At 37.8% G+C, this 20,170-nt stretch overlaps 1 protein-coding gene across 1 annotated transcript; it reads right to left on the bottom strand.

Moving 5' to 3' along the window:
* Positions 1 to 203: 203 nt before the first annotated feature.
* On the bottom strand, positions 204 to 19,287 carry mfsd14ba (major facilitator superfamily domain containing 14Ba). Its single transcript, XM_007250249.4, has 12 exons — positions 19,162 to 19,287; positions 15,895 to 15,993; positions 15,352 to 15,414; positions 15,134 to 15,261; positions 13,412 to 13,526; positions 11,467 to 11,685; positions 11,236 to 11,349; positions 9,935 to 10,006; positions 6,896 to 7,008; positions 6,614 to 6,711; positions 6,329 to 6,483; positions 204 to 5,338 (listed from the first exon to the last, which is right to left on the bottom strand). The coding sequence occupies exons 1-12, from the start codon at positions 19,240 to 19,242 to the stop codon at positions 5,123 to 5,125; spliced, it is 1,473 nt and encodes a 490-aa protein (XP_007250311.1). The 5' UTR covers positions 19,243 to 19,287; the 3' UTR covers positions 204 to 5,122.
* Between the last annotated feature and the right edge of the window lie 883 nt (positions 19,288 to 20,170).

The following is a 20,170-nucleotide window of genomic DNA, read 5'->3' as shown; positions in this document are numbered from 1 at the left end:
CACATAAGGAAAAAAAAACTAAGAAAAAAAAACAAGAAAAGGAAAGCATATACGTCATCTGAATGCAGAAGGAGACACTGCACACAACTACAGGAGGCTCTGGAGGGCCAGTTTAAAAGCTCTGCAGTGCCACAGCTCCCCCTGTTGGAACAGAACCCAAAAGAACTGGATAAAAAAAGGAATAAAAGCACAGAATCACATCATTCTCTTCTCAACCTCCTCCTCCTCCTCTTTATTCAACAATTACGCCTACTGACCAGACTCCACCAAGACAGTACAATAAATACAGAAGTTGCTGTACAGATCATTATTATAATTATTCATAATCATTATTATTATTCATTATTATTTTGCCGGCAAAAAAAAAAAGAAAAAAAAAAAAAGAAAAAGCTGTTTCACGTATTTATGCGGTATTTACACTAATATAGTCCAGGTACTTTTAAAAAAATGAACATGGTTTACATTTTAGGCACATTTGTGTATCCTCTGGAAAAAAGATGAGAATCGCAGAAATCGTAACACAAATATTCAAATACTCAACGAGAGCTGGATCCGCCCCCTTCCCACGGCCCCTCCTCCGAAACGGGAGGAGGCGGGGCTTATTCAGTCTCTGTAAAAAGCCGTATTCAGATAAGAGCTGGTGAAATGAGTCGTCTCTGCCGATCCTACGAAAGAGAAAGCCCGCGTCAGAGACCGGGAGCGTTCCCGATGTGAGCGGCCGGCGAGATTCAGTTCCAAAAATATAGCAGGATCTAGCAACATTTAATTCATCAATTAATTAATATACTCCGTTAATACTATTCAATACATGTACAATACTTTACAATCTTAAAATACTTAATATTACCATCGTTTTTATATTACAGAGCCATAATAACTGGTACAGGCTGTGCACTAGAGGTCCTATATATATATACACACACACGCACACACACACGCGCACACACGCCATCCATCCATCCATCCATCCATCCATCCATCCTTGCAGCCGTCCACTGCAGGTTAGCGACCTCCTCCAAAACACTTTAATAAAAGTCTCTGGTGGGCCGCAGAGGTCCGGTGCACTCTGCCGTCTCGAGTGGAGTTCAGAAGGGTTCGGGCGCTTCGTCGCGAGCGCTTTCCACCCCGCGACTCAAGCTGAACGCAGTGGAACAGAAAGAGTTTTCTTTTTTTTTGCGGAAAATTTCACTGCAACGCAACAACAGCAGCAGCAGCAGCATTAGAGTCCCATACTGAAAAAAACACGACCTGGACGCACGACGTGAGACAGACGAAGGCTGTGACATGCTGGGCTGGAATGCTAGAAATCGAAATGCGACGAGTCAGACAGAACAATCGGGGTCTTCCCTCACAGTACCGCATCATACAGAACCCCCACAGGTGCTCAAAACACACAACACACACCTGCATGGTACCAAATCATAATAATAATGATAATGACAGTAATCTAAATGCATACAGATTGTTCTTGTTCGGGAATGCTGAGAATAAACCAATCAGTGCATCGCTCTTTCTTCTGTATACTGAGTTGAGAATTTACTGAGATAAAAAAAACAAAAAAAACATATATTTTAAAAATTTTGTTTATGAATCTGGTAGCCTAAAACTTTCGGTTGTTTCAAACTTTAAAATTATAAGGGGGAAAAACTCAAACCCAACATCTGACCCGGGCCAAAACTTGATTTTTTTATAATTATGTAATGCACTTAAAATAAAGAATAATAGACCTACGTGCCATTTTAATGCATTAAAGCATTAAAGTGACAGGCTGTAAGTTTTTGAAAGAATGTGTAATTGTAATTATTTTTTTTATTTGATCATAAACATATAGTAATTTCTTAATGATTATTTTCAAAATTTGGTCCCCAATTTAGCTGCTAGCCTGCTGTATTATGCCTTATCACTAGTAAAGCCACAACACAAGGTGGGTGAAGACTAGCTCACACCTCCTCCGACACATGTGAAGTCAGACTCCGACGCTTTTTGAGCTGCTGCTGATGCTGTAGCATTGCCGAGTAGCATTACAGCGCTAACACTCGGAGGAAAGCGCAGCGACTCAGTTCTAATACACCAGCTCACAGATGCAGCCTTGTGCTGATCCACATCACCCTAGGAGTGATGAGGGGCAAGAGTGCCATCTACTGTACCCACCCAGAGAGAGAGCAAGACCAATTGTGCTCTCTCAGGGCTCTGGCAGCTGATGGCAAGCTCCATGACCGGGATTCGAACCAGCGATCTCCCAATCATAGTGGCATTGCTTTCGCCTGATGGATTGTATGTATTTTTTCCATTTTCCCAGTTTGGATTCTCAACTGAATAGAAAAAAGAATGAATGATGCACTGATTCATAACAAAGCATACAGTACTTCTACAGTACAGTTCCATCCTTTCGTAAAACTACGAGGAAAAAGAAAAGTGCACAAGAGCCGTAACTTGGCAAGTAACCCATTCAGTTCTGTGTACAAAGTACAAATGGAATGCATCTGCATTTTGCCCTTGGAGAGAATTTGTTTTGTCAGTCCTTTAAAAAAAAATTAAGTTTTTCAATCTTAGGAATTAAATCTCTGACAAAAAATATGGAATATGGCTGTACCAGAATGTGTTCAATTCAGATTCGAGACTCAGAAAACCTCATTTAAAAAAAAAGACGAGGTAGGTTGTGACACACTTGAGTAATGGAATTAGAAACAAGTGTGCAAAAATTTCAAAAATTCCCAAATAAACACAAATAATGCCATCGCTTCCCTTATTATAAGGGAATATTAATATTCCCTTAGTAGAAACAATGCAAGTCTAAGCAATGTACTTATGAAACTACCCAGCCTTACACAGCGCGTCATTAAACAGCTTTTACAATAAACCAGTTAAATAAACAGTGGCTTAAAGCGAGTTAAAGTGCCAAAAAAATAAAAAATAAAATAATAATAATAAAACAAAAATTATAATCTGCATAGAAACTTTAATCTGCCCAATAAAAGCTTCATCAGCATCTCTTTACTGCGTGATGACCTTCACTATAAAACGTCACTCACAGTATCTACGTCAGGCTCAGCTGTTCTGTTAGCACCAATGAATGGTCTGACCTGCTGCGAAGTTAAAAACATAAATAATCATATTAATAATAGTAATAAAAAAACAACGGTAAAGAAGCTTGATGTTGAGGGCGTGGATATAAAGACGTCCAGACACTGCACAAACCCCTCAGCTCTGAAGTGCTATGAAACGTCACTCCAAAACGCTAACTGTTAATAAATAATAATAAAAAACTCCTCCCGTCATTCTTCACTAGATATGTAACAACGTTAAGGCTTGTTAACAGAAACTCTCCCGTAACTAAAGGCCCTTTCTCACAGAGTACACAGAGTTTTTCAGATGAGGCTGACCTCTGATCTCTATTGAGCTCAATTGAGGATCACAGCCCAGTTCTCATTGTTGCAGAAAGAGCTAAAAATCATATCTCCGTAAACTAAAAGAGAGCAGAACAGGACAGGGAGCAGAGAAACTGAAAGAGTGGCCATTTATAAGAGTTGAAGAGTTTAAAATCCCCTTTTTACAGAACACAAAAAGTTTCTAGGAATAAACAATTTTACTGTCATTTTAAGATGTTAAGATATTATGTCGCAGATAAAATAATATTAACATAGCAGCATAACGATGTATTCCCACATTACTTTCCATGAACAATGACTCTTTAATTAAAAATAAGGACGTTTTCACACCAGCACTATTTGCTCTAGTTTAAACAGATCGTTTGAGCAGAAAATTAGTAATCACACTCAAGTGTTGACCTAAACAATACCTATAAACAAACACCTATAAAATATACTGAATATGCTTTGGGCTAAACGGCTGTTCAGGTGCAGTTTAATCTGATTTATTCCGCAGATAATTACAGTGTCTGAAATCGAGCACTGACTTATCGTTCTGAAGCACTGACTGTTTCTCCATGCTAGGCTGTTTTTAAACTGAATGCGGTACATGCAACGTTCACTGCGTTTAGTGTTAAAGCACTGCACAAATATATGTGGATATATGTGCTCTCGCGTCAGACAGATCTGACCAATCAGAGGAGACAACGTGCTTATGTTGTTTGTTGGGAAACGTATTGACCTGTATTGATAAACCAAATACAGGTGTGAAAATGCTCTAAGACTATTCAGAGAGGGGAACTTTGATTATATTAAATGTTCCTAAATATATAAAAGCACAAATAAAGTAAAAGCTCTTTTGAAAACAGTTTAACCCTTTTCATGTTAATGGACGTTCCTTACTAAGTAAACAACGGATAATACTGAGGTCAGCAAAAATGATTATGTCCATACATGTGTTTTATGATAAATCAATAATGTAATTATTGTGACAGGTTTATGAGTCAATTTTTTTTTTTTAATCACATCTGTTCTGTTATTTCTGAAAAAATCTGACTCTGTGTGAAAGGGTTGTAAAATTAACGTCTCATTCAGAGTAATCTCACACTTATCTCATGGCTCTTAATCCAAAATACGATAAATGTACATAGGAACACCAGAGTTTCGTTAACTAAACGAAAAACACGAAAAGAAAATAAAAGGTCTGAAGAAAAGACTTTAAAAAACCCACAGAAGGTCAGAGCGGTAACCATAAAATCAACTGAAGCAATTCATTCACTTTACTGCACTTTGCCCAATAAACCTGACTTAAAATCTCATCTGTACCCGAGGCCCTCAAACGGCCGGTGCGATGCCACTCAAATCTGAGGTTTTCCACCAGTCTGCTCCATTCAGCTACAGCGCGTCCTGTTCCCGATTCCGCTCGTCATCAAGCCCTTAGTGAATTATTATTCTTCTTCTTTTTTTTTTGTTCTTTTTTTTTTTAGGTATGCTGTGGCAAAATAGAACTGGAAAAAGAAACGATTCATGGAAAACTTTGGTTCCAAACATTCAAGATTTAGCGATAAACCGCTTCTTGATATAAAAAAAAATCAAAATATTAATAAATAAATAAGAAAAAATTATTCTCCAGAGAGGTTTGAGGGGTACAGGAGCTGCTTCATGCGGGGTTAGGGGTAATAGGGGTACGCGGGCGCCCAGTCGGTGTCGTTAAGACTCGTTAGGGCTCGTTAGGGCTGGTCCGGGACGAGCAGTCACACAGTGCTGTCCTCCAGCAGAGGCTCAAAGTCCTCGTCGCTGCCCGGCAGCGGGGTGTTAACGTGGGCTCCGGCCAGGCTGCCGCTCCCCTTGCGCTCCTGGAATGCCGACGCGGACGCCGGCTGATGCTCGGGGATGAAGAGCGCCACCAGGAACGCCACCAGGACCGCGCACGCTCCCAGCAGGAAAGGAGGGCCTGGGACGATCAAATGCTGAAAAGAAAAAATAAATTAATTACTTAATTAGATCAAATTAGTTTAGATACCATAGAAAATGGGCTAAATTAGTCTCAAAAAATGTAGTCTTGTGGTCTTGTATTCTTTATCTCTCACTGTTCTCATCTTTAAAACAAATGGGAATAGACAAGTATTTCACCGGTATTCTGTCTTTAACATCTTATTTGCAATCAAATTATGATGGATTTGATAAGGACAATGTTTTAGCTTCGTAGATGTGTGGGTGAAATATGTTCCTTTGAAGTAATAAAACATCAGTTTTTGTAAAAACCTTTCCTAACCTTTAAAAAAACCCTGGTTGATGTCTAACCATCAGCACGCTGCTCAGCCCAATTACCTCTCACTCCTGCCCCACTCCTAAACCCATACATCACCATCCCATCACATATATATATTTATATATGTTTTTTTTAGCATTTTTCAAATTTGAGCAGAGAGTGGAGTCAGCTAAAATCAGGGATTTAGTTACTATTTAAAGGCACACTGAATATGCTAACATTTACTACCAGCACTATACTACACTAAATGGAATAAACTGTACAAATAAACAAACTGCATCTTTTTTTTATTAGTTTTGTTGTTGTAGTACTTGTACCGAACTGCGAGGTCCACACTGGAATGCGGATTTCATTTTTCAGCAGGACTTGGCACACTGCCAAAAGTACCAATTGGTCTTAATATAATATTCAAATTTTCTGAGACACTGATTTTTGGGTTTTCATTGGCTGTAAGCTTCATAATCATCAACAATAAAAGAAATAAACACTTAAAATAGATCACTCTGTGTGTAATACATCTATATAATATATAAGTTACACATTTTGAACTGAATTACTGAAATAAAGTAACTTTTCAATGAAATATATATATATATATATATATATATACACACACACACACAGGTGAATGCCCATCCATACGTGAGGGTGAGTAAATATGCATGTAGTGTGAGTGGCTGACACTAACCTCATTAGAAGTCTGGATAGGAATGGCGTAGTCAGTCTGGATGGGTGCGATCCCGCTCAGCTCCACGTTGAAGAGGAAGAAGATGAAGCCGTACAGCGCCGGACCCAGTCCGTTACACAGCCCCCGGATCCCCGTGATCATTCCCTGCACCAGCCCTACACAGCAGAACACAGCAGAACACAGAGTTCATTACAGCAGAACTGCACCAGGTAACACTATACACCACCCACACCATCTCCTCTCACATCAGCCTGAACTCGCACGGCCTCACCACGGCCCGCTCACCTTGCTGATCCGGGTCGGCGCTGCGGGACACGAGCGCGCTCACCGCCGGGAACGTGATGCTGGACATGGCAGCCACGGCTCCGGCCGCCCACATCATCCTAAACGGCACAGACACAGATATCAGACCGCAGCGCTCACTTCAGGAGGCCTTCAGTTCAGATCAGCGTAGATCTCTCAGCATTAGCACTAGCATTAGCGCAAAGCTAAACAGAACACTGAGAGACTGAGTATTGGATGTCTGATCTGATAAATCCAGAGAGAGAGCTAGAGCCCAATACTCACCATGGTTCTGACCCGAGGCCATACCACGCCAGCTGGAGGATCTGGAATCCGAGACCCAGAAGAACCGTGTTCTTGTTCCCGATGGTCCTCATCAGCAGAGTGAGAAACAGAGTCTGCCAGGAGGTCGAGGAAGCATTAGTGGGTGATGCAACCTAACAAGTTCTTATCGTTCTGAAATTTCACTGCAAATATTCATGTTGTACTAGTTTATATCAGTAATTCAGCTGAAAATGTGAAACTTGTATATTATATAGATGTATTACACACAGAGGGATCTATTTTAAGCTTTTATTATAATATTAGAATATTATATAAGACCAGTTGGTACTTTTGGCAGTGTGCCAAGTCCTGCTGGAAAATGAAAGCTGGTATGGCTCTCCAAAAAAATCACTGATCGTCAGTAAATTTTATTAAACATTTCATCTGTAAATCAAGGGAGCAGAGTCTGGAGGAAGAGTGGAGAGACACACAGTCCAAACTGCTGGAGGTCTAGTGTAAAGTTTCCACCAATCAGTGATGGTTTGGAGAGTCATGTCTGTCATCTGTTGGTGTTGATCCACTGTGTTTTATTATCAAGTCTAAAGTCAGTGCAGTTTTGTTTTCCCACAAAATCTTACAACACTTCATATCTTACAGCTTCCCTCTGCTGTTGATAACTTTTGTGGAGATGTGGATTTCATTTTCCAGCAGGACTTTTGGTCTTACAGTTGTGGTCAAAAGTTTACATACACTTGTAAAAAAACATAATGTTATGGCTGTCTTGAGTTTTCAATAAGTTCTACAACTCTTATTTTTCTGTGATAGAGTGATCGGAACACATACATGTTTGTCACAAAAAACAGTCATAAAATTTGGTTCTTTCATAAATTTATTATGGGTCTGCTGAAAATGTCACCAAATCTGCTGGGTCAAAAATATACATACAGCAACAAAATTTGACAATTTTGGTGATGTAGCGAGATGTGTCAATCAAATTAGCTTCATGTCATGGCCTCTTCACTTCTTGTAAGTGATTCTGATTGACTACAGCTGTTGACTTCTCATGAGCCCATTCAAATAGGGCTCATTTGACCCAGTGATTAGACTCAGCTACAAAAGCTACAATGGGAAAGTCAAAGGAACTCAGTGTGGATCTGAAAAAGCGAATTATTGACTTGAACAAGTCAGGGAAGTCACTTGGAGCCATTTCAAAGCAGCTACAGGTCCCAAGAGCAACTGTGCAGACAATTATACGCAAGTATAAAGTGCATGGAACAGTTGTGTCACTGCCACGATCAGGAAGAAAACGCAAGCTATCACATGCTGCCGAGAGGAGATTGGTCAGGATGGTCAAGAGTCAACCAAGAATCACCAAGAAGCAGGTCTGCAAGGATTTGGAAGCTGATGGAACACAGGTGTCAGTCTCCACAGTCAAGCGTGTTTTACATCGCCATGGACTGAGAGGCTGCCGTGCAAGAAAGAAGCCCTTGCTCCAGAAAAGGCACCTTAAGACTCGGCTGAAGTTTGCTGCTGATCACATGGACAAAGATAAAACCTTCTGGAGGAAAGTTCTCTGGTCAGACGAAACAAAAATTGAGCTGTTTGGCCACAACACCCAGCAATATGTTTGGAGGAGAAAAGGTGAGGCCTTTAATCCCAGGAACACCATGCCTACTGTCAAGCATGGTGGTGGTAGTATTATGCTCTGGGGATGTTTTGCTGCCAGTGGAACTGGTTCTTTGCAGAAAGTAAATGGGATAATGAAGAAGGAGGATTACCTCCAAATTCTGCAGGAAAACTTAAAACCATCAGCCCGAAGGTTGGGTGTTGGGTGTTCCAACAAGACAATGACCCAAAACACACATCAAAAGTGGTAAAGGAATGGCTAAACCAGGCTAGAATTAAGGTTTTAGAATGGCCTTCCCAAAGTCCTGACTTAAACCCCATTGAAAACATGTGGACAGTGCTAAAGAAACGGGTTCATGCAAGAAAACCATCACATTTAGCTGAACTGCACCAATTCTGTCAAGAAGAGTGGTCAAACATTCGACCTGAAGCTTGCCAGGAGCTTGTGGATGGCTACCAAAAGCGCCTAGTTGCCGTGAAAATGGCCAAGGGACATGTAACCAAATACTAATGTTGCTGTATGTATATTTTTGACCCAGCAGATTTGGTGACATTTTCAGCAGACCCATAATAAATTTATGAAAGAACCAAATTTTATGACTGTTTTTTGTGACAAACATGTATGTGTTCCGATCACTCTATCACAGAAAAATAAGAGTTGTAGAACTTATTGAAAACTCAAGACAGCCATAACATTATGTTTTTTTACAAGTGTATGTAAACTTTTGACCACAACTGTATATAATATTCTAATTTTCTGAGACACTGATTTCTTTTTTTTTTATTGGCTGTAAGCCACAATTATCAACAATAAAATAAATAAACACTTATTATTTACTTAATTACTTAATAATTCTGTGCGTAATACATCTATATATTTATGAGTTTCATATTTTTTAACTAAATTACTTAAATAAAGTAATTTTTCAATGATATTCAGATTTTTTGAGATGCACAAGCCATCTCACTCTTATACTGAGACACACAGATGGCAGCCTATAATGGTAATGCGAGCCGCTGTGCTGCCTGATATCTAAAAAAACTGCTGCTGCAGAGCTGTGAGTGCATGCATCCATCACCACACTCTTCACTCTTCACCGCTTCATTTACAGCCACAGCTCACAGACTTCCCTCACTCACTGCAGATTTATTCAAACAGAGAATATTCCTGATAGGTTATTGAACAGCGTTATTCAAATAGATCACCAATCATACACCATAACTCTGGATCTGCTCACTCTGCATGAGTGCAGGTTCACCTGAGTGGTATTAGACCATCAGTGAACACTGTAAAAGAGGGGGGGAAGGGGGGGTGCGGTTCAATTACAGCTCCAGCTTATTAAGCATTAACCTCCTCACTCAGACGACGGGAAAACACGAAATCAGTCACACACACGTAATGCATTCCTGCTCAGAAATTTTTCAATTAAATACCTGCGCCAAGATGGAGAGGATCCCCACCACCCCGATGAACACGGCGATTGTAGTGGGTGAGAAGTTAATGACCTGTGAGATGGAGAAAGAACGAGAGAAATAGAAAGAGAGAGAGAGAGAGAGAGAGAGAGGAAGGAGATGGGCTGTATTACTGCTCACAGACACTGTCGGGATGCAACCAAAAGAACCAGTTTTGACAAATAACAGCCCAAAACTGAGCTAAATTGAAGTCTAAAGGAATCTAAAGCAAGCTGGAGTTGCACAACAAATACGACTTTTATCCTGATTTAACCCTGATTTCCTGTTAAAGCGAGTCTGTGCTACTTAGCTTTATTGCTGCAACTAATGACTATATTTTAGTAGTCGACTAATCTGCCGATAATTTGTTCGATTATTTAATTAGTCGATTAGTTGCGATTATTGTTCGTCACCCCCTTCATTTGTACTTCCTACTGGTGAGGACAGCTAAACATTTACAGCCCAAGATCAATTTTGCTGTACATTTTGATAGTTTGATGTATCTTTATTAAACTTAAAATGACTAAAAATAAGTATATGTTACAGGAAACATTACCACAGGCTGGATGTTATTTTCAGGAGTATTTATTATTTTTTTTTTTTTTACTTTTTTCTTACTTTTTTACAAGGAGATACATCCCTGAAATTACTGTTTGTCTAAGAAAATAAAGTGTTTTATTAAAGTCTGTAGTTACTATAGCATATAACTTAAATTTAAACTTTGATTTTTTTTTACTGAATTACTGAAATAAAGTAACTTTTCAATTATTTTAAATATTTTAAAGACGTATCTATCTCACAAAATCAATTTTACATTTTATTAACATTTACGTGCTATGATTTTGTTGTATACATCAGTATTTACAGATATATGCTGCTGATGCTGTAGCATTGCCGAGTTGCATCACAGCGCTAACGCTCGGAGGAAAGCGCAGCGACTCGGTTCTGATACATCAGCTCACAGACGCAGCCTTGTGCTGATCCACATCACCCTAGGAGGGATGAGGGGAAAGAGAAGAGCACCATCAACTGTACTCACACAAAGCGAGCAAGACCAATTGTGCTCTCTCAGGGCTCCGGCAGCTGAAGGCAAGCTGCATAAACAGGATTCGAACCTGAACCCGATCTCCTGATCATAGACCCCCCTCCTCATGTCTTTAATATTTATATACAATGTAGACAATTATTTAAACAAAGAAAGAAAGAAAGAAAAACACTGAATGAGAAGAAGTCAATAAAGCGATCATGTCTTTTCAAACCACACACAGAGGAAACACACTCACCTGTCTTAAATAGAGGAAGAAGCTGGAGTACTGTCCCGCCTCCGGCAGGTAGGACAGGAACACTGTTATACAGATGAGCAGCACAGTAGTGTCCTTCCCTACTCTCCTCAAAGACTTTAATAAAAAAAAAAATAAAAAAAAGATAAATCAGTACACAGCACCAAAACTGTGTTGAGTAAAGTGAAAAGATTCATACTGGTTCTCTCAGTTTTTTTTTTTTTTAATTCTTACAGCAAACGGATCTGCCTGCTCCCAGGAGATTGGCGCTCCCCAGGTGTTGAGCCTCATCTTTTCTGGCAGGGACTCGGGAACGGCCAGCAGTATGAAGCAAATATCAGCCAGGGCGATGAGCGTGGCCACCAGCACCACCAGGTTATCCCCATAGTTTGTGGAGAGGTACGCCCCGATAGCAGGGCTCGTTACCAGGCTTGCTGCAAACGTGGCCGAGACCTGGATGAGGATTATGTGAGAATTAGAAATGATACAGCTAGAGCTGGGCGAGGCATCGATTTTACCGATTACCTGTAATTCAAATTTACAGTTAAGGACAATGTGTTCTCTCTGAGTTTTATATGCACTACAGATTATCTAATTTTATACAACACTGGCTCTTTTTTAAAAGCTTTGATTTGCAAGTCAAGCCCAATGGGGAAAAGTACTTTACTTTACTTAATAGCCTATTAAATTGTACTTGTTTTCTATTTTGTCTGTTTTATCAAAAAGGGCACCATTTTATTTATTTTTATTTGTCGTTTTATTTATTTTTATTTTTTTTTTAAGTTTGAGGGTGCATTGCGGCAGTGCCTTAACTATGTTGGAGAAAGCTTTCTAAAAGTTACTAGATGTTCTCACTGTTTAAAATATATATTTTTTTTGCATGTTTCTGGTTGCAATTTAACCACAGAAAGGAAATTTAAGTGAAAACAAAATAAATAAAAAGTTTTTTTCATGTTTTTAACCATTTCTTCGTCATCTGTAGTTAGATTTTTAGTAGTGGAAAAAAAAATGATTTTTAAAAATCGAATTGTTTTTCATTATTTTATTTTATTTTTTTAATCGAAGATTTTTTTTTTTGGGCCATATTGCCCAGCTTTAGATACTTCTAAAAAAAGAATACAGCCACCTATATAATACCACATTAACAACTAGTGTTGGTTAAGGGTGGGCGATATGGCCCTAAAAATAACATCTATATCAATATTTTATGGTATTTTCACAATAACAATACTCTTGCCGATATAACAAAAAACTGAATAAAAGAAAAAATATTTTAAGAATCCACTACACAGCAACAAAATAAAAAAAAAATTATATGAAAATGATATGATATGATACAATATGATATGACACACCCATTAACTGAGATATTAAAATACATAAGAATTCTATCAAATATGTGTCAGAAGTCAATGATCCAGAATGTCATGATACTAATAATACTAATAATAAAACACTCCAAATATCTCCATATATCCAGGATTAAAGTGAAATAAATGATACTGGACAGATATAATCTGTCTCTAGTAGATATTTAATGGGAAATGAGAACAGTGTGAATTTTTATTTTGTTTAAAAAAAAAAAAAAAAAAGTAGTACCCTGATGTGATAAATAGGGGTTATAATTTGATCAAATTCTTGTAATTCTTTTTAATATCTCAGTTAGGGGTGTGCCATATTATATCTTATCAAGTGCAATAATAAAATAAAAAAATATTTTTGTTGCAGAAGTGTATTCTTGATTTTTTTTTTTTTAATTACATAATGTTTTGTCATATATCGACAAGAGTATGGTTCTCTCATGAATGGAAAATCCTATGAAATATCGTGATATTATATTATAAGGCCATATCAACCACCCCTAGTCTAAAGTGTGATTAATCACGATAAAAAAAAAAAAAACAGAATTATGATGTGATTGATTTTTTTTTTTTTTTTTTTTTTTTTTTTTTTTAATCGATTGACACCACTATTGACTAATGACTACATAACTTGATTAAATGAATCAGTTAAATGAATCAGACCCAGCTTTCAGGCTCAGTTATACAGGTCAGCTAGTTTGAATGTGGTCTTTTAAAAGAAGCATCTGTGAAACTCATAATTAATAAAGAATCAAAGCATCAATTATCTATAATTATCTATTTTCTGAAGCAGCTATGAGATTAGAAAAGTTCCCTACCAGCCCGTAAGCTGTGCTTCTCTCCCGCTCCTCCGTAACGTCGGCTACATACGCAAAGATGACGGAGAAGGTGACTGAGAAAGCCCCGGATACGGAAATCATAGCAAAGTACCACCTGTGAATGAAACACAATAGGTCAGAAAGCACTTATTTTGGCTGACACATCACGCTGAATGTATTATGCTATTATTCTTCTCCTCACTCACGCTTGTTTCAGCTCTGCAATAATATTTCAGCTTTTCTGCAGGTAACAAATGCAGCTCATTAATCCAGGCTCGCTGGGTTTATACACTGATTTAATGAGCTGACATGTCCTCCCTTGTTTTGCTGAACAGGTGAAGTTCTGTTTTGTTCAAGAACGTGCCAAAAATGCATAGCACCGCTCAGCACACAGCAGTTTCTGCTTTCAGACCAGTCTATTCTAGTTGCTGCAACACTGAAAATGACGAGAATAGACTCAGCTGTTTGCCTGCTGGAACTCCTTCAGCACAAAGCTGATGTAAAAGTCCGCACTGATTACCTGGACAGGATTAATGGCCAGGAATTGCAATATTTGGATGATGGTAAAGCTTCTTCTGGAGTATTTTTTGGTCTACTTCTCTGATTACTGTCAGGCAGGTCTTATATACATGATTTCTTGATTGAGAACAGGTGTGGCAGTAATCAGGCCTGGGTGTGGCTAGAGAAATTTAACTCAGATGTGATAAAAAACACAGTTATGTTTGTCATGTCTTAACTGGGAGAAAAAAAACCTTTTTCGCACAGTGCCATGTAGGTTTGGATTTTGTTTCTCCCTTAAAAATCAAAACCATCATTAAAAAAACACATTTTGTGTTTACTCTTGTTGTCTTTGACTAACTTTTAAATGTGTTTGATCATCTGAAACCTTTGACAAACATGAGCAAACACTAAATTTCTGCTTCTCTGCACCATGATAATTTATTATTTTGACCCTTGACCCTGTAGTCTCCGATTGAGACACTGCCCATACCATCTAGTGGTCACATGACAAATTTACACTTAATGGATTAAACATAGGATGGAAGGAATCCCAGTCACAAGTTTTTACAGCCAGTCCAGACAGAAAAGCCATGTAAAATTCTTGTAATTTTTTTTTTCTTATAAACAATTTTATTTATTTTATTAAATTTTATTAAATGACTTTCTGTACAATGACAAAATTTAGTATTATCTCTTAGATGTTAGGTCCTACTAATCCCAAATATCTAAGATAAAATAAAAAAATATATATATTTTTTTTAAAAGCGCACCAAGCTAAAGTCTGAGTCTCAGGTGGTTAATTTATAATATATATATATATATATATATATATATATATATATATATATATATATATATATATATATATATATATATGGCAGCTGTTCTGTATATTGTTTCAGAATTTCATGATGAACGCACCAATAAACATGCCCCAAGCTGTAGAGTGAGCAAGAGTGTCCCTTTGATGCGGAAAATAATCTTTTTCTTGACTCTGCAAGATGCCCAGTCTTTGCTAAATCTTAGCCTGTGACTAAAAGGTCTGTGACTTTTCTTTGGATATGAGAGGGTGTCAGACTTTAGACTGTTAAAAGTCTTTTCTGAGTCTTTTCTGAGTCTGAGTCTAGTGTATGTTTAGCATTAGAAAGGGACAGACAGAAGAGAGGAAAGAATGCTGAGTGAGATAAACGTGTAAAAGAGAGAAAACACAGAAACACTTACCAGGGGCTGAGCCTCATGAGAGGGATTGGGGCACAGGTGAAGAACACTGTGACCAGCAGGAATGATCTTCTGCCCCACACGTCGGATAAAGCTCCGATTAATGGAGCGCTCATGAAAGACAGCAGGCCCTGGTGACACAGATCACAGTCACTCAGCCAAGAGAGAGAAACTGGGTTAAAACTCAGCCACTAAAAATAATTCCTACACTTATCTCTCACCTTCACTCCCTGAATCAGGCCATTCATCAGGAATGTGTGCTGGGGGAATGTTTCATGTAATACCTGACAGGAAAAGAGAAAGGAAAAAGTCAGAGATAGCCGTAGTTAGCTGCTTAGAAAAGTCAAACATTTATAAAAAATTATAAAAATTATATAAAAATTTACATAATCGATTTATTATACAATAAACACTTATTGTCAACAGAATTGCAGTGCTTTTTGGACCATGCAAAAGTACCTCTTTTTATTCAATGCGTTTTCTTTCTTTTTATGATTTTTTTTTTTTACATTGTGAATTTAATATCCAAGACTTAATAAAGACTTAATTTTGTGTAAACAAAAAGTGTTACATAAACCAGAATATGTTCTTTACTTTAAAATTTTCTAAGTACACAGTTAAAATATAAATATATAGTTAAAACTAAAAAAGTTATTGTGACGGGCCAGGATCTTTATTATGTTCTTTAATACACACATTAATCATGATCGAGGATATAAAATACTATAGTGAGAGAGAGTAAAAACGAGGAAGGCAAGGCTTACTGTAAGCATTGGAGTTGTAAGCAGACCCCAAGCAAAGAACTCCAGGAAGATGACGACCACGGCATGGTAGACGCTGGGTTTCCCAATTCCCTGCTGCATCTGAAACACAGACAACAACAATTATCGGCCTCAGAAGTCGCAGCCAGCGGCCATTATTCTGACTGGCCACATGTTCACCTGTCTGCCTGGCTGCAGTTCTGCCTGCTGAAAAATCACGCGTCATTAGCGAACAGCTGTTACAACAAACAACAGACTCATATAGAACAAAGGTTTTAACTAATGCTGGAAAAGCCTGTCACGATAATTATGTTATTGACCTGCGTACAATATACAGACATGCCTACAGCCATTTAGGCTGACTTCAAAATTTCCCACTGTATTTCCCTGCGTATCCATTTATTTACTAAAACTAATCTATAGAGTAAATACATTATTTGTGATTATATTATCAATATTATTAATTTTAATGTGTCTATTTAATTGGTGTATTTAATATAAACTCAACTGAAAAAATGTCCAATATAAGCTCTTTGGATTTTTTGTACTTTTCCTGCACGGTTCTGTTCTATTTTTTATTTCCAAACGCTTACTGTATTACATATAAATAAAAAGACTAACATAAAAAAACTATTAACACAACAGTGTTAATAATATGGTTTATCATAATCATTTATGGGATAGTTTAAAGGAATAAAAAAAGAGGCACATTGAATTCAAGTGTTCTAACATCATTGTTCCAAGTGTAAAGTTTGGATGAGGGGGTTCAACTAATCTGATTTTTATTTTATTTTTTAGTCGATTAGTCACAGTCACTTCTGCCATATCCTCCATCTTTAAAAACAATAGAAACAGCTGAACATAAGATTTAAATGCCATTTAAATGTCTCAATGTTGTTTAAACATGGAGGATATTGATAGTTATTCAATAAATATGTATATCAGTTGTGTTTGGGCACTTTAAAAAAATAACACACATAGTTGAGTGAAACCGTCCATGGTTATTAGATCCAAACTAAGACCATTTCTTATGACTGAATCAAATGTTGGTCCTTTGGCACATTTTACACTAGCTATTTTACTTCAGACCAAATGTGTGAAAGCAAGGCAACTAAGCCCTAACCACCCCTGGGGTTGAGTGTGTAAAAAGGGCAAATTCCTAGGTGTGAAAGACACCTGGTAATTGAATGGTTCTTCTTCTTCCTTCAGACTTAATGGTCATGTCTCTACAGGCCCAATATTAGCACCTTTTTATTCAAACTACTGATGGAAATCACAGGACTTTTCAAGATATATAATCACGAAGGGTTGCGTTCAGAAGCAAGAGTGAGGTTAGTGAGGTCAGGATGCTGAACGATCACCACTCTAATTCAAACCCTTAACTTATGCCACTCTGTGGTGGCTCAGTGGTTAAAGCACTGAGTTATTGATGAAAGCGTTGTAGATTTGATACCTGGGTTCAGCAAGGTTTCAGCCACCATTCAGCCTTTGAGAAAGGCCCTTTCTTAACCCAGAGAGAACCCCAGAATTGCAGTTCTTATAAGGTTTAAGCCAGAGAATGTTTACAGATAAAGTCACGCCCTTCAACAGAAAGATACCACACCGAGAGATACCAACGATATTAGCCTGCTGGTTGTGCAGTGAGCAGCGGAGAGTCGGCATGTTGGTGTGGAGATCTATGCAAGTGTAGCAGCCATTAAAAGATAAGATAAAAGATAAGGTTTTGTCCGATTTTATTGGTGATTTAAATTGTTTTAAAAACGATAATAGGATCTTTAGTTTCCGGTATTGTATTTTACCAACACAAATATGCAATAAAATTTTAGAAAAACTACACGCTATACACTAGAACTAAGGGGCATGTTTAGTAGTGAAAGTAAGAGCATTTCCACACAGACACACACATGCACATACATTCTCTTACACACCAGGTACACACACATTCTCTTACAGTTACACACACACTCATATACATTCTCTTACACAGTAATACACAAATTCTCAGTAATACACACGCTCTTAAACACACAGTTGCACAGTTACACACAAATTAGTTTACATGCACAGTTACACGCGCGCGCACGCACGCACGCCGTTACACAAACAACATACACGCGCGCACGCGCCCAAAGCTCACAGCTTCCTCCGTATTACGTAACATGGAGCGCTGCTAGTTAGCATGCTAGCTAACGCTAAAACCAAAGCGCGCGCGCATCAAAACAAATAATAAAATACGACAAACGACGACAAATATCTTCTTAAAACGTTCCCAAACGCAGTAAACATTAACGACACGACATGACACTTGATGTGTGACAGTGTTTGGCTGACATTTGCTGGCGAACGCGGAGAGAAGTTTCAAAATGGTGACTGAAAAAGCGCTTAGCCGGACAACCGGCTAGTTAGCTTAGCCTAGCTTAGCTTTACCCAGCCAATGCTCTGACGGTCTAGGATAGGATAGCTTTACTCGTATTTATTTTATTTACACTCATTATTTGTTCAGTTTATGTTTAATGCTCGTTTAGACAATACATAAGATAAATATATAGTTGTCTGAACAGACTGTCATTAAACGCTAAGTCTGCTTAACCTATAGGTAACGTTAAGCTAATATTAAATGTTTCACCTGTCAGGCTTTTTCCCCTAATAGCAAAGTAACATTAAATAAACGTTATTTTTGTACATTTTGGTTAAATTAATGCAGTTTTCATGATGCCTTTATTATTTGACAAGCCTTCAACGTTTTAAATGGTTATGGTTTTCACAATGAATGATATTAGGTTAAAGGTGCCTCCCACAAATTATAACATTTATAATATTCAAAACCACATTGAAAAATAACGTTTATTCAATGCCCCAACCAATCAAAACCTTTTATTAAATAAACGTTGATTTAACATCAGGATTTCAAAACTGATGCGATGACTAAATAAATGTTAAACAGGCAATGTTAAATAAATGTTATTTTTCCATCATCAACATTAAATGATGTAGGTTAGGTCAATGAAACCATGACGTTTATTAAATAACGTTTATTAAACGTTGTTTGCTGTCAGGGTTTTAGCAGAATGAATGAGCTCATCTTTTTCTTCACGCCTCTAACCTAAACTAAGGTACGCAAAACACGTAACCTAACGCTAGCTGGCTAAACCGATGATAAAGCCAATACGCTAAATTCTGCGCAATATTTGATTAATATCGTTTTCTGAACGTCTGAATAAAACCAATAAGACAGATTCCGGTTTTAAACCAGCTCGTATCTCCTCTTACAGGGCTGTCATCCTTCATAATGATCCTCTTCACCAGGACGACGCGGCTGGGCTGCCTGGGCTCCTTCCCCGGCTGGGCCATCTCCTCACAGATCACCGGAGTCAGATAGAAGCCGTGCTGGGTGCATATCTTCGGTGCTCCGGCTCCTTCCAGGGTGCCTCCCTGCTCCGAGCCCGAACAGGCTGGCCGTGTCTGCCGCGGTAATTCCCCCCAAATCCGAGGCTCTGAGCGGGGACGACGCTTCGAGGTAGCTACGCTAAACTAGCAGCGGAGGTAACGAGCAGAGAGCGCAGAGATAAGCAGGGATGAACCACCGGGGGATGTGTTTTCGGATTGTCGGACACTAGAGGGCGCTGCCGAGTGAGACCAAAAATATAAATTATATGCAGCATTTGAGCAAAATCATAATTTTAATAATATACAAAAAGGTTTAAAAGGTTTTTTTTTTGTTATTTAATGTTTTATTGGTTTCAAAGTAATTTCAATGTACAGGAAAATAGCACATTAATTAATCCCACCAGTGTTATAAGCACTAAAATATTCTATGAAATAAATAAAGCAATAAATACAGAAGTTACATATGAAATGTTACATAGCTACAAGTCAATCAGATTGTCACATTTCACATTTCATAGTAAAATTTATATTTTGTGTTAAAGTCTTTAAAACGTCACATAGCAAGCTTAGAAACATGTGGAATACTGACATTAATACATTTGTAGATGATAATTCCTTAGGAACTTAGTATCGAGCAACATGAAAGATTCAAATCCTTGTAAAAAAAAAGTTAAGATCTATTCAAATATAACATGACAATGACAATAATGATAATGACAATAAAAACTCTTGAATCTTGAATCTAATAACTACATAACACAGTAATGTAGTTTTACTTTCAAAACTAGAACAGAAGTACAGATTTTTTGTATTTATATTTTAGTACTTCCAATTAGGTGTAGTAAATAAAGAACACTCCAACTTCTACTTAAATACCTTTTTTTGATAGAGC

The sequence above is a fragment of the Astyanax mexicanus genome, chromosome 20 (assembly GCF_023375975.1).
Source record: "Astyanax mexicanus isolate ESR-SI-001 chromosome 20, AstMex3_surface, whole genome shotgun sequence".
Classification (NCBI taxonomy): domain Eukaryota; kingdom Metazoa; phylum Chordata; class Actinopteri; order Characiformes; family Acestrorhamphidae; genus Astyanax; species Astyanax mexicanus.
The sequence above is the reverse complement of the archived record's forward strand: the minus strand, read 5'-3'. Positions and strand labels throughout refer to the sequence as shown.